Here is a 13,180-nt window from a genome sequence, read left to right on the forward strand (position 1 = left end):
GTTCTGCATGAAGGGGTATATTTTTAAAATACAGTTCCTTAATGTTTCAGTCACATGACGCCAATGCCCTTTAATGAGATCTCTGAACAGGATCATTAAAAGAACTAATCTCAACAGGAGGTTGCAAAGAATATGTTTGCTTTTAAAATAACGTGTCATTAGAACAACACTTTTCTGAAGAGTGTCCGGGGAAGTGGCTGGCTTCTCATTTTGCATTTTAAAAACCTTCCAATATTTCCAAGTTAAACTAATGTGGATGAACATGCCAGCCTTTCTCTCATGATCCGAGTTGGTGGGTTGGACCCACAAAAGAAAGAAAAGACTCACCCCTCCTGGACGAAGCACAGACCACAAAACTCAAGCACTGATTGTGTACAGGGGAGAAAATAACAAACATGTTAGGCTGATGGGCAGAGAGGATGATGTCCTCTCTCCATCCATGGAGCAAGTTCAGCAGACAATGACAATAAAAATTTCACTGCCCTCCTCAGGAGGAGTCCCGCCTTTGATCTGAGAGGTTAGTTCCCTTTCCATCGCTTAGTCAAATCTTTGGATTTCATTGTCGACACTGTCAACATAAGGGTTAGTAAGGGCTCATTGTCACGGTAACACTTGTGGGACACTGGTCCATGGGAACATCGATGCAGAACAAGCAAACTGTTTCATATAGACCAACAAATGCTAAAACATGTCAGGCACTAAAATGCCAGGGTGAACTTTAAGCAGGCAAGATTCTTTGGGTCGATGCGATACCTTTTAATCACACAAGTACTCTTCTTCAGGCATAGGGAGACTCTGCTGGTGTGAACTTTAAAGGGTGAACTTAAAGTGGTGCAATGGGGAAACACCCTCTTCTCTACACCATTAAGAACTTCCTCCAAGCCATTCAATCCTGAACATTTGATTATTCTGCAAGCCAGAAAATACTGCAGAACAGAGGAGGCAGTCAGATACCTTTTGGGCACTTATATGTAGGAAGACTGCTCTGCTTTTAAAATAAAAAAATCCAGGGTGTTGGAGCAGACTCAATTAATCAAGTCTGCTGGAGCACATAAACTGAGGCACTCTGGCAGCCTTGTATGTCATGTGTATCAGTGTCTCCGTGCTGAGAAAATGGTGGCAATGTGCTCTCAAATAAAATATATTTGATGTGCTTTAGTTCAAAGTGCCCTGCTGCCATTTTCTCAGCATGGGGATGTGCTGTGCTGTTGATACACATGACACGCAGGTGCTTTAATTAGAAGTGCCTGATGTCGTGTTGAGAGCACATGTAGAAATGCCCTTCCCATGTTCATCATTCTTGTCCATGGTAGGAACAATCTCCTCATGATCCCCCAATTCACCCCACATCCCTGTGTCTCATTATGTCATTCCCAGGTATGTCACTAAAGTCTACCTGGGAGAGTCAAGAATCTAAAAGTTAATCAGTGAATGGTGAGAGACAAGTTTACTGAAGTGACTTTCAAACAAAATAGATATGGCCAAAAACTTTGTGCGAGTGTGTTTTTGACTAAGTAGGCCAGAAATCTGCCCCTTTCTCCTCTCTGTGGGCTTCAGCCAGTCAGTTTTTCATCCTTAATACTCTGTTATTCATCGTCAATAACTTCTAGCCTTTCAATTATTTTTGTTTCCTGGAAGCTAAGATTTGGGGTTTCCCCCGTCTCTGTCTATCTGGAAATAAGAAAGGCTCTTAGTTGGTTCCACTTCATTAATGAAACTCCAAAAAGGCATGAGTGTGTATGCGCGTGCGCACTTATAAATGCATATATCTGTGTATTTAAGATGGCAGGGGATGAGCACGTCTTTTCAAAACAAATTATATAAATTAACCGCAGTACAATTTCTAATAAGACCCTTCAAACAAAAGCAAAAAGTAAAGAGCTGTGTCCCTCACCAAAAGTCTGTTACCTTGGAAGATGAATATTAGCTCAGCAAGCATTAGAGTCTGGGGAAAAAAGTACTTCTTCCTCTCTTCTTTTTCCAGCACGAAAGTCCAGGAAGTGTAATTAACGTAAATGAAAATAAAAAGTGAGCAAAAGCTCAATCCAGCTGTCTGGCAGGGTCAGTGACAGAATGGAGGGAGGGAGGGAGGAAAAGGTCAACTAGTTTAAAAGTTTGCGTGTGTCTGTCTGTGTGCCTTTCCCTTTAAACTGGTTTCAAATGTCCTTTGAACACCTAACTCATTACAGCTCTGCTAAAAATATCAAATATAGAACTTTCCCCTGCAATATTTCACGTTATCCTATTTACATGTCAATAGTTTTGCAAAAAAATAAACAATGAAATTTACACTGACTCAACCACTCAGCCTCTTTACAAATAATTAAAAAAAAAAAAAAAAAGAAAAGAAAAGAAAACAAGTTCATCCCATAAATCCCTCTGGTGTGTGATAATATGATGGCTAGACAAATAATTCTTTCTGCCAAGACACCACATTCTCTTTCATTATTTTCTAGTACAAAATGTAAGCACTTTAGTACTTGACATGATATCGGTAAAGTTTGGCTTTGCAATCATACAGCTTTCTTTTTCTTTTCTAAAGTAATCCGGAGCTGAGTTAAGGACTATGCAAAACAATTTATCCCAGAACAAGTAATGGAGCAGAGAGGCAGCAAAGCTTCAGAACTTTGTAATGAAAGGGGGAAAATATCAGAAAAACTAATCCTTTGTTTTCTTTCAACTTAAGCTGGCTACATGAACAACAAGGGGGTTATGTGGGTACAAAGGCATTTACCTTGCATAATCAGCACTGCACAGACTTGGCATAGACAAACTATACACCAGGCTGCAAGCAAAAAGGTCATCGATAAAGCTATGGAAGTGAGTGGCAAACGCAACTCGAAAATTACATAAGAGCGGCCTGGGCATTCAGTAAACTTGGGTCCTTTTTCTCCAGTGAGCGCTGGCAAGTGATGATGCGAAACAGCAAATCACACAAAAGAAGTGGTATTTATCAGGAGCTGCATCTTGCCCTCCAGGAAGGAAATGCCGGTTGCACAGATCACAGATGTTTACCCTGCATAAATCTAAAAAAGTTGAGAGATTTGGTCCAAAATATTCTCTTCTGTTTGTGCTGATGTCCACAAGAGATCTGATGATTCACAACTGTTATTGTCCTCACTCTCCAGAGATCATTCAACCCTTTCCCCCCGCCTTGTTTTAATGGCATTAAAAAATGACGATCTCTGTTTTGGAGCATGTTGGGTAGCTTTAGTTACCAGGGTACTGGCGCTGTCAATGCACTGAGTTTGGGACTGAATCCTGTAAAGGATGGCCGAGTGTCACGCAAACTGCTGCTGCAGAAACAGAGGTTTGACGTACATAAACAGTGCCTTAACCTCTCTCCTGCCACAGCTAAATGAAAGAGAGATTGCTTTCCTGTTCACACATACAAAATGAGGCTTGGCTGATTCAACAAGGAAGACTTTGTGAGCAAGCAAAGGTGCTGGCCTCTGCTCCCATATTATCTCCTTCCCCTAACATAAGGTGGTGACTTAGGGTCCAATCTTGCACCCCCATAATTTGTACTAATTATGTAGGCAGCCCCCAATGAAATTAATACTGAAGTCCATGGGGCCACTCCTGCTAGAAAAGGGTTTGTAGGACTGGCCCTGCAATGGGTATTAAAGTTCCTTTTCAGATGTCGTATTTTGCCTTACCTTTTTATTAACCTAAAGGCTCAAAAACTGTGACAGAACAAGTTGCAAGAATCACAGGATTTGTGCAAGAAGTTGAAAGAGCTGAATGATCTCCCCAGAAGCTTCTGACCACCTCTTCTGCAGTGCCTTTGCACACACCACGATGGATCGCCGAAAGAGATGTGTACATTATTATTCATATAAACATTCATTTCAATAGGTATTTGCGAGTCTTTCACCTTGCATTGCACAGTGGCAAAGAGCAAATGATCTACAACACTCTAATCAGCAGTTGTCATGGATACCATGTAAAGCTCAGCAGTGTTGCTTATGTGCCCAAAGTTATAGGAACTCCACGTAGTTTTCAGGGATTAGTCCTGTCTTCCCGTTCAGGGTTCCTTCCAACCAGCCAGGCTCCTGAGATGGATGAACTGAGGAGAGACAGAAGGATATTAGTGGCATTTTCTAGTGGAAAGAAATCAGGACCTGTGTAGCCACAACAGATGCTCACTAAGTCTTGAGGCTCTTGCAACAAACACCAAAAGTAAGCACAGGCTTCTCCCGCATGAAAGACGGTAGCCTCATTTGTCCATGCTGCATTGTCCCTCACTAAGATAATGATGGGGATGAGGTATCTCCTGCCATTTCTCTATAGATGAGTTTCATGTCTTCTCTCATCCCCAAGAGAAATGCAACTGTCTACTACAGATGTCAGAAGCTTGGACTCAAATTCATGCCAGTGAAGACCACTGGCTTCACATCTGGTACTCCAGGGGGTAGCTTGGGTCCTGATACCCCAAATGTGTTGCTCATTGTTCTCTGTCTCCATGGTCTGTTATTTCTGTGAGAGATGTGAATATGTTGGATGTACATGTGTGAAGGTTACTTTCTGTTGAATATGCTAAGGGCAATGAATGCATAGTTTTATTTCATGTTTACAATAAATGCCATGCTTGTCAGTCTGGTAACACTCTCTCCCACCCCTGTGTTGGGAGTCATTTATTTCTGAATGCCTGTGGACACCATAATAGTTTCCTCCACTCCCTTTGTGTATCCCTAATATCTAAACCCCTTCTTGTTTCCTCCCTGCTCTCAGGATCCGGAGGGGATGTGACCCCTTTCTCTCGTCTTTCAGATGGTGTAAGCAGGGTTTGAATTACACTTGGACTCTTGGGGGGGTCTGCAAAAAAAAAAAACACTAAACTAGTTCATTGATTAACGAGTCCACCTAAGTGAAGAAGCAATCCGATTGGAGACCCCGCCAGGTTATGATTTTCAAATCTTACGGGGGGCTCTCACCTCTTAGGACGGCGATCAGCCCCACTCCCCACCACCCCAAGCTTCCCCTTACTTCACACCCTGGGTGTAAGCACAGAAAAACCCTTCTGCCTCTCCTTCTCTTTGGATACTAAGGTCTAACACCATTTCCCTCCCTCCTTCCCGTGCTCAAGCATTTCCACCCCGTCTGCTCTCTTCCCTTCAACTCTGTATCTTAAAACTTCTTTCCCTGGATTCTCTTCTCAAGTCCCAAGGTCTGGAACACTTCTCAGTGCCCCTCTCCAAGCCCTGCTTTGCTTCACTTTGTGTGAGAGTCTTTTAACCCTGGGGCGAGGAAGTTATATTCTTGTTTGTTGAAGCCACTGTGATGACGAGAGGATTACATAAACCTGGTCATAGGCCCAGGCCAGCAGGAGGAGGAAGGAAGGAAGGAAGAATTATGAAGGAGCCATTGCTGTGTGTGCGCTGATAATATAAAAGGCAATCTCTGGAGAGAACAAGGCCTTGCTTTATTATTTTTTTTTTTCAAATTAGGGAAACTAATTTTCTAGAGAGGTTGGGACAATTAAAGCTCTTTCCCCCTCTCTCTTCCCTGCTCACTAACACAACTTCCTATGTTTGCTTTTGAGCAGCATTTCCCCCTCAAAGTTTTGTAATGACTGTTGTAGACTCAGGGACAAAGTGAGGTAAATAGCAGGTTACCAAATAATGATTGGTGTGTACACACGGAGCGAGGGTGGGGTCACGGAGAGGAAAATTACCGTATTTTATTGCATACACTAAAAAACAAACCAGCTGCTGGAAATTGTAGTGCGCATTATCTGCAAGAAATATGGCAAAAACAAGCTCTGTTGCTTACGGATGAAACAGAAAGTATCATCTAAAGTGATCTACAGGGACAATGTGCAGGATCAGCTCTCTAGCTGTTGCTACTGAGTTACTTACTATAAGGAAAGATCTTTCCCCCCCCCCCCATTCTGCCTTTTAAAAACAAGTTGTATATAGATGTGCCGTATGCAAGAAAATATAGTACTTTAAATAAAACAAGACTTTAAACTTCCCCAAAACCTGAGTTAAATCATTTGTTAAGCTTCACCACATATGGCTAACTCAACCGTCTTGTGACTCCGCACTTCCTTGTCTAGGCCTAAACTAGTCTCCATAAGAAAAAAAATACTAGCGTTATCTCCAGCAAGGAGCCCAAACCCTGCAGTATCATTCCAGCTAGCTGAGACGTATGAAGCAGCTCTGGTAGGAGTCTGGAGTATTTTATTTTTTCCCTCCACATATGGGCAATGGAACAGAGTCTAGACAAAGTGCTTATTTCATAAACAAGAGCTTTATGCCGATGCAGCAGAGAAATACTCCAAACTCTGACCACAGTAAATTATCAGATTATGACAATAAATCAACATTTCAGAGTTATCCAAATTTCCTGGCCTCAGATTTCTGCAGGATCTTTCCAGTGACATGGTTTCTAGGTTGAATTCCAGAAGGAAAATGGGCCAACAAAAAATTAAAACTCCTGCCTACATAAGGACATCAGAAGTGCCATGCACCCTCACACCCACACTATTCCCCAAACTTTCCCACATCAGCATTTTTTTTTTTTTTTTTTTATCTGCAGCAAACCTCTAAAATCCCCCCTCTCCCCACACGTGCACAGTTCCCTCTGGAGCCACATGCCTTTTAACCAAACTCCCTCCTTAATCTTCAAGCCCTGACACCCAACTACCCCTTCCAAATGCCAACTGAGACAACTCTGTACCAACCAATAGCTCCCACTGCCTATGCACAACACAATTCAAGTAGATGTCTGATACAGAAAAGTGTTTACTGGGATGCATGATGGAAGAGAAAAAGAAGAAAAATATCCTATGTTCTTGCAATCCACGCTTCCCCATCTAAGACATGTCCTTTTTTTTTTTTTGGTTCTGCCTTCCAGAAAACAAAAGATGTTTCCAGAGTTATGGCTGAAACCCTACCTGCTGCTGAAGACTGGTTTTCATGGTTGGATCTACGATTTTGAAAAAACCCAAAAACAGTCTTCAAGAGTTTTACACAGACGACTAGCCCTAAGTAGCTAAAGGATGGCAAAATTGCCAGAAGAAAGGTTAGCTTGATTAGTGGAACACCAAAACTATTAAAAAGGAGATACAATTGTTACCACCTTTGAGTAAAAAGCAATGGGCAATTAAAATTAACAGATTCCTTCAGCTGCCCGATTGGAAATGCTGCTACTACTGTTGAGAGCAAGAATCAAATCAGGATATTTCTATTATAGACAGAAAATCAGTTTCCCCGTCATAAGACATGCATCCCAACTTGGAAGGACGACTGATACTTGGGAAAAGAGTGCGGGTGGTGTGCAAGTAAATAAAGTACTGGGTGGGCCGGAAGTGTTGGGCATAAAGTGACTCACTGGAGGATCTTCTTACTCCCAACAGTGATTCCATCTTCTTGTCCTCAAGGCATGAAATGCAGTGCTATCACTTAAAAAGCAAAGTGACCCTCCCACCCCCACTCATAATGCTACATTAACAGATATTTAGATAAAAAACTTGATTCTTTGGGCCAGAACACCCACAATGCTAGACATCACAGCAGCATGGAGGCAACAGCTATGTGATTTCAAGAACTGGAATAATTATTTTCCATGAGACGGGGAAGAGGGATGAATTTACTTCAGGCCATTCTGAAAAATGATTTTAAGTGGCCTAGGATTCCAGCAGAACTGGAATGGAAAATAACTTTACTTCTGCTTACATGTCCAGCATTTTGCTTGAATAAGAAATGTTAATATTCTGATTGTTGAGAGAGGAGCAAAGTGAAGCACTTGGGGATGGGACGTGCTCAGGTTTGTCTACAAGGTTTTCTCTTATAGAATTTTTTTTCCCCAGAGATGTTCAAGGTGGAATATTTATTTATTCTGTGCTCAATCATGATAGCTGCTGTCAGTTCACAACAATCTAAAACAAGGAGTCAGCAACCTATGACCCATGAGCTGGATCTGGCCCACAGAGCCATTTGATCCAGCCCATGGACATGGGAGGGCAAGGGGCTGGGTTGGTGGTGGTTGTTGCTCTGAGGATAACCAGTGGGAGTGGTGCTTTCCCTGTGAGACTGTGGGAAGAAACAACCATAGCAGCTGGGTCCTAGCACCTCCCTGTCTGCCCACCCACCTCTGACCCAAACTGAGTTATTCTGGCCTGCAGCCTAAAACGTTGTCCACCACTGATCTAAAAGAAGGTGGCTAGCTACTGAAGTCAGCTAGACACTCTGACCAGACAAGCCAGTAAGTTTTGTGGGGGTGCTCCTTTTGCTGACAGTGTGCATCCTCCACTTTGCTTACTAGTAGGTTCTGTATGGAAATTATGGAGTCTGAATAAAATGAATGTGCATGAGAGACGAGACTGATCTAAAATGTAAGTTCAAACATTCTCACGTTTTGGGAGTGTTCAGATCAGAATTAGAGCTTTATGGCTCGAGTCCAGCTCCATGTTACATCTAGAGATAAATGTTTGCATGCACTAATGACTTAAGATGACACAAGGCCAGAGAGTATAAACCAGCTCTAAGGATCACTTGTAATTTTATTCTACTCCAGGTCCTATGTTAAAGATTTTCCCTTCTGGAGTCCAGTTCTTTTCCCCATGCTCGGCTTTCCTTCTCATTCAGTATTCAGGTTTTTATCTAATCAGAGACCAGTAGTCAACTTGAGAAAAAATGCACTTGCCAGAAGTCCCAGAAGGGGAGCAATTAACCACACCATGCTGAGAGCGTCAATTTTTGAGCTGAATAAAACTGAAAATGGTGTCACTTTTCAGCAGCAACACAACTGTCTGAAGGAGACAGCTAAGAAACACCCAGTGATTGAGAGCGTATAACATATGGCAAGAATGGCCTGTCAGGGTCTGAACCTAGAGATGTTACACTCAGCAGAAGAGTGTGTGTGTGTGTGTGTGTGTGTATGCACATGTATGTGTGTGCACACGCATGCATTAAGTGCAGTCTTCAAAATTCCAGATCTCAATAAACGGCTCAAGAAAATGGTTTTTATTGAGTCACATGAGCTCCACAAACCGTTCTTCAATTTCTTTAAAAAACAGACTAACGTTCCTGAGATAAATTCCTGTCCAATATATCAGAATATATGCTGCATATGCGTGTCCCCACTATGGTATGAAATTAGAATACAAATTGAATACAACTTTTCCACAGTTTAAAAACTACAGCAGCTGGCAAAAGCAATCAGGACAGCTTTTAGATTAATTGCTTCATTTTGGTGGGCTTTCCCTTTAAAAAGAGACTCAGAATTTATGGCTGACTTTTTCAAAGGTATGTCCTTAAAAGTAAGGAATTAAGACTAATTTTCAGAAGTGCTCAACACCTACAACTCTAGCTGAAGACAAGGAAATTAGGCCTTAAATCTTTATAAACTATGTTAAGTGCCTACACAGAGGTACATCACTTCCAGAACTCATGTTTAAATGTCAGCTTTTAATAAAATTATTGGCCATGTTTTCTAATTTGTGTCACTGGTGCATACAGATTAGTGGTTCTCCTTCCATAACAGGTCTCCCCAGCTCCACCCTTCAGGACTTCCTTCCCATGGAGCTGGAAACTCTCTCCCATTTAAGTACAATGATAATGGCAGAAAGGCTGCAAAAATTCTATGGAAGTCAAATGCAATTCTCAAGTGGCGAATCCACTCTAAAAACTGAAATTTACACCCTGAATATAACACTATTTACTGTTTTATTACCTGACTGATCGAACTAGCATTCCAGGTTAGATTAATTTGCTGATGCTTATACACTGCTTTACTGCAAGCACTACAAAGCACCAGTTAAAGCTAGTCCAAACTATGCATCTTTCTCCAATGTTTCTGTTAATTAGAAACCATTTTTATCGATATTAGGTTTTATAAATTCTCTAAGCAATAATAAATTTTAGACACTGTCTACTAGATTGTATCCCTTCTACATTTCTTCCCTCTAGCTACTACAAAATTATCTGTTACATGTGCAGAATTCCCTAATCAAGTTCTCTATTGAATAATCTATCAGTTTTTATCTAGCAAACAGTATACTCCAATCAATCTTGCTCCTAGTTAGCAGTCCAGTTTTCTATAATGCACAGAGAGGAGAGGAGAGAATGTTTATTTAAGACGACATCCATGAGATGCCTAGAAAGAGAAATCTCCCTTATTGATAGGTAATTTACTTCCTCTTCTTATCAGATCCTCCTAGGAAAAAATGTATATGGTAACTGCTTCCAAAATGACAAGAACACACTAAATTAAAGACAAAGCTCTACGGGAAATAGATAAGTCTTTTCCATGCAATGCAGTTATATCCAAGACAATACTGAAAGCTTCCATTAGACAAAACATCTATTTTCTTGGTGTAGAAAAGCCCAGGTTTTTTAATAACAAGACCAATAAATTAACTGATTTCACTCTGTTACAACCCCAACTTCCAATGTATAGGAGAAAAAGGACACACATTACAGCCTAGAATAAAACACTTGTTTCCCCTTTTCATTTGATAAGTGAACCATTGCAGCGGTTCTAGTACAATGTTCAGAAGCTAATCCGTCTCATTTAGAAAGCTGTTCAGGGATACTACCCTATGAGGCAAGTACCAAGTAGGGCTTTGATCAACTGTTCACAAGCTTTTGCACCTTTTGTAGCTGAAGTTGATTGTTTTGAGCTTCCTCCTTACAAAGGGGGTTTAATTATGCAGCCCCAAATCCAAAGAATGAATAGAATGGGGCAACGAAGTAATAAAATCAGACATGGGGCAGTGCACTTGGATACACATACCCATACACAAAGTACAGCATTCAGAACTGTGCTTAACTCAGTACCCTGGCAAGTACCTTTTACCAGCCAATGTAATTTTATCTGGAGAACTGGGGCACATGTTTTCCAGGAACTATTATAATTGCCAGGAACCAGCAGGAACAGCTGGCAGCTGTTGCAGAAGGAAAACAACCCAACTGAGGAGCAGGATGGGTCTTCAGAGTGAGAGAAGACCCACTAGCTTGGTTCTCATTGGTATATCACTGCACTGGGGCAAATGTGGCCACACTTAGTTGTTTTCTAAAACTGAATATCCAGGTACAAACTCCACATTCCTAACCACATCTCTACTGACCTGAAAAGGTCTGCGACCCTTTCATCTAATGCTGTGCTTTCTCCCATCATGCCTGCCAAGCCACAGCTTTAGCATTCCCCCCTAAACCAGGGATGTCAAATTCATCTGGCCCCATAGGCCAAAATCGGGCCCACACTCTCCCTTTCTCCCTCCCACACACTGGATCCAGTGCCCCCAGTGTCTGCTCTGGCCAGCCTAGGATGCACGCCACCAGTCCAGCTGATCCAGGGTGAGCACTGCATGCAGTAGAGGTCCTGTACCAGCTGGAGCAGGTGCCATGTATGGTGCAGTCCTGGACCAGCAGAGTGGACACTGGACCTGACATGCAGAGAACCCACAGAGCCCTTCATCCTCATGGCAGATCCAGTGCCCTATCTGGTCAGTGCAGGACTACACTACTCATTGTACCTGCTCCAGCACCTGCGCTGCATGCACTACGCACCCTGGGCTGGCTGGAATGAACGTGTGCAATGCACATCCAGGAACGGCTAGGGCAGACACCATGTGTGATGCAGTCTTCATGAGCACTGGATCTAGCAAGCAGGGTGGGGGCATTCCAGACTGGCTCTGCACAGGTGCCACATGTAGCACAGACCCTAGAGAAGGCACCACATGAAATGCATGCCCCAGCCTTGCACCCGAGGTCAGTCCAGTGCCTGTCACATGTGGGTCAACTGGAGATCCAGAACCAGCATCAGGGAGCCAGAGGTTGTGGTTTCACGGGCCAGCCCTGGCCAGAACTTGACACCCCCGTCCTAAACAAAGACCTTTGAAAGGGAATTTATTTGGAAATCATCAGTATTCTGCCTTAATTGGGCAAAGCTGGTGTTGAAGAAACAACAGACTTTCCTGTCTTAAGAGCTGAGTCTGCAACCTGCACTTCGCTGCTAACTATAGCCCTTTCAGAGAGATGTTACTAAGTACCGTAAAATAGTCTTTTCCAGTCTGGGTCCCAATGAAGAACTGCAGACTTAAGACACAAAGGACCCTCCCATTCAGGGGTGTGTGATGGACTTAATATTTGTGTCCAAGTAATTCTGTGTGCATCTTTCATGGCATTTTTAGTGTCATTTATGAAAAATGGATTTTGGGATCTGTTGCCTCCTACCCATCTCCACACTCACATTTACACAAACTGATTCTACCCCCCTGATGGAGCCTAGACATATACAGTAACTTGTTCCTCTTTGCCGTGCCAAACTCAACCCTCTGGTGCTCATCGAAGGCAATATGGATGGTCTGTTATAACGAATGCCCCAAGATGGCAGGTTCTCAACTTCTCCAACATCATTCTCCTGATGCTTACTCTCTGCAACATTACTCTCTGCACGTGCTCTAAACCATACCTATGAAACAAATCCCCTTCTCTCAAAGCACTCAGTTCTGAAGAGTCCCAAGTACCTTCTGCAAGATGCTGAGCATCCATGATTCCCAACAACGCATTTAAGCTCTACTTAGGATCAACTTTTGAGCCGGTTTCTCAAAGATACTGAGCACTACAATTTACACAAGTTATGGATATTCAGCAAGCTTATCCTTAAAAACATCTCTGCAAGCCTCATTTTCTCTGTAATTTTTAAGTCTCTCCCCTCTGTGGCAATGTCATGACAGACTCCCCAACTCATAAATGCAACAAAATGATCTAAACTGCTATACTAAACTGGGATCTGTGGGTTCTATAACTTTTGTATTACGTTATATACTCACTGTTGGGTAAGTTGAGACTTACCATTATCGAATACGGTGCCTGCTTTGAAGGAGAGCTCTGAGTCGTGTTCTGCTTTGCAAGCATACAAGGCTCTGGCTTTCCGGAATGGCGAGCTGTAAAAATAAAGAATTTATTCAACATAAAAGGAAAATGTCTATAAAAATACATTTATAAAACACGATTTCCCTCCCAGTCTCTTGAGAAGCATATTGATGAAGCTGCCAGATGGCAGGGCTCTGGGGGAAAAGGTTGCAGTGGTCAGGGGAAAAAAAAAAAAAAGAGAAATATTTCAGATGAAGCCGAACTCTCACAGAGATCGTGACTGCCTTCAGAGGCACACTGCACCATACTGGAAACGTCAATGTGAGTGCAACCGTGGCATTCAGGATCAGAAC

At 42.4% G+C, this 13,180-nt stretch overlaps 1 protein-coding gene across 2 annotated transcripts in view; it reads right to left on the reverse strand.

Moving 5' to 3' along the window:
* Positions 1-1,154: 1,154 nt before the first annotated feature.
* The window catches only part of ARHGAP26 (Rho GTPase activating protein 26), a 313,273-nt gene continuing 301,247 nt past the window's right edge, over positions 1,155-13,180 (reverse strand). Inside the window, exons 22-23 of one of the 2 annotated variants that reach the window (XM_019535005.1) lie at positions 12,807-12,898; positions 1,155-4,069 (exon numbers count right to left, since the gene is read on the reverse strand). In XM_019535005.1, the coding sequence (XP_019390550.1) occupies positions 3,981-4,069; positions 12,807-12,898 (181 nt within the window). In that variant the 3' untranslated portion in view covers positions 1,155-3,980. The remainder of the gene's footprint in view (positions 4,070-12,806; positions 12,899-13,180) is intronic. The other variant, XM_019535006.1, reaches the window with a different exon arrangement.

The sequence above is a fragment of the Crocodylus porosus genome, unplaced genomic scaffold, assembly GCF_001723895.1.
Source record: "Crocodylus porosus isolate Cpor-Errol unplaced genomic scaffold, CroPor_comp1, whole genome shotgun sequence".
Lineage (NCBI taxonomy): Eukaryota > Metazoa > Chordata > Crocodylia > Crocodylidae > Crocodylus > Crocodylus porosus.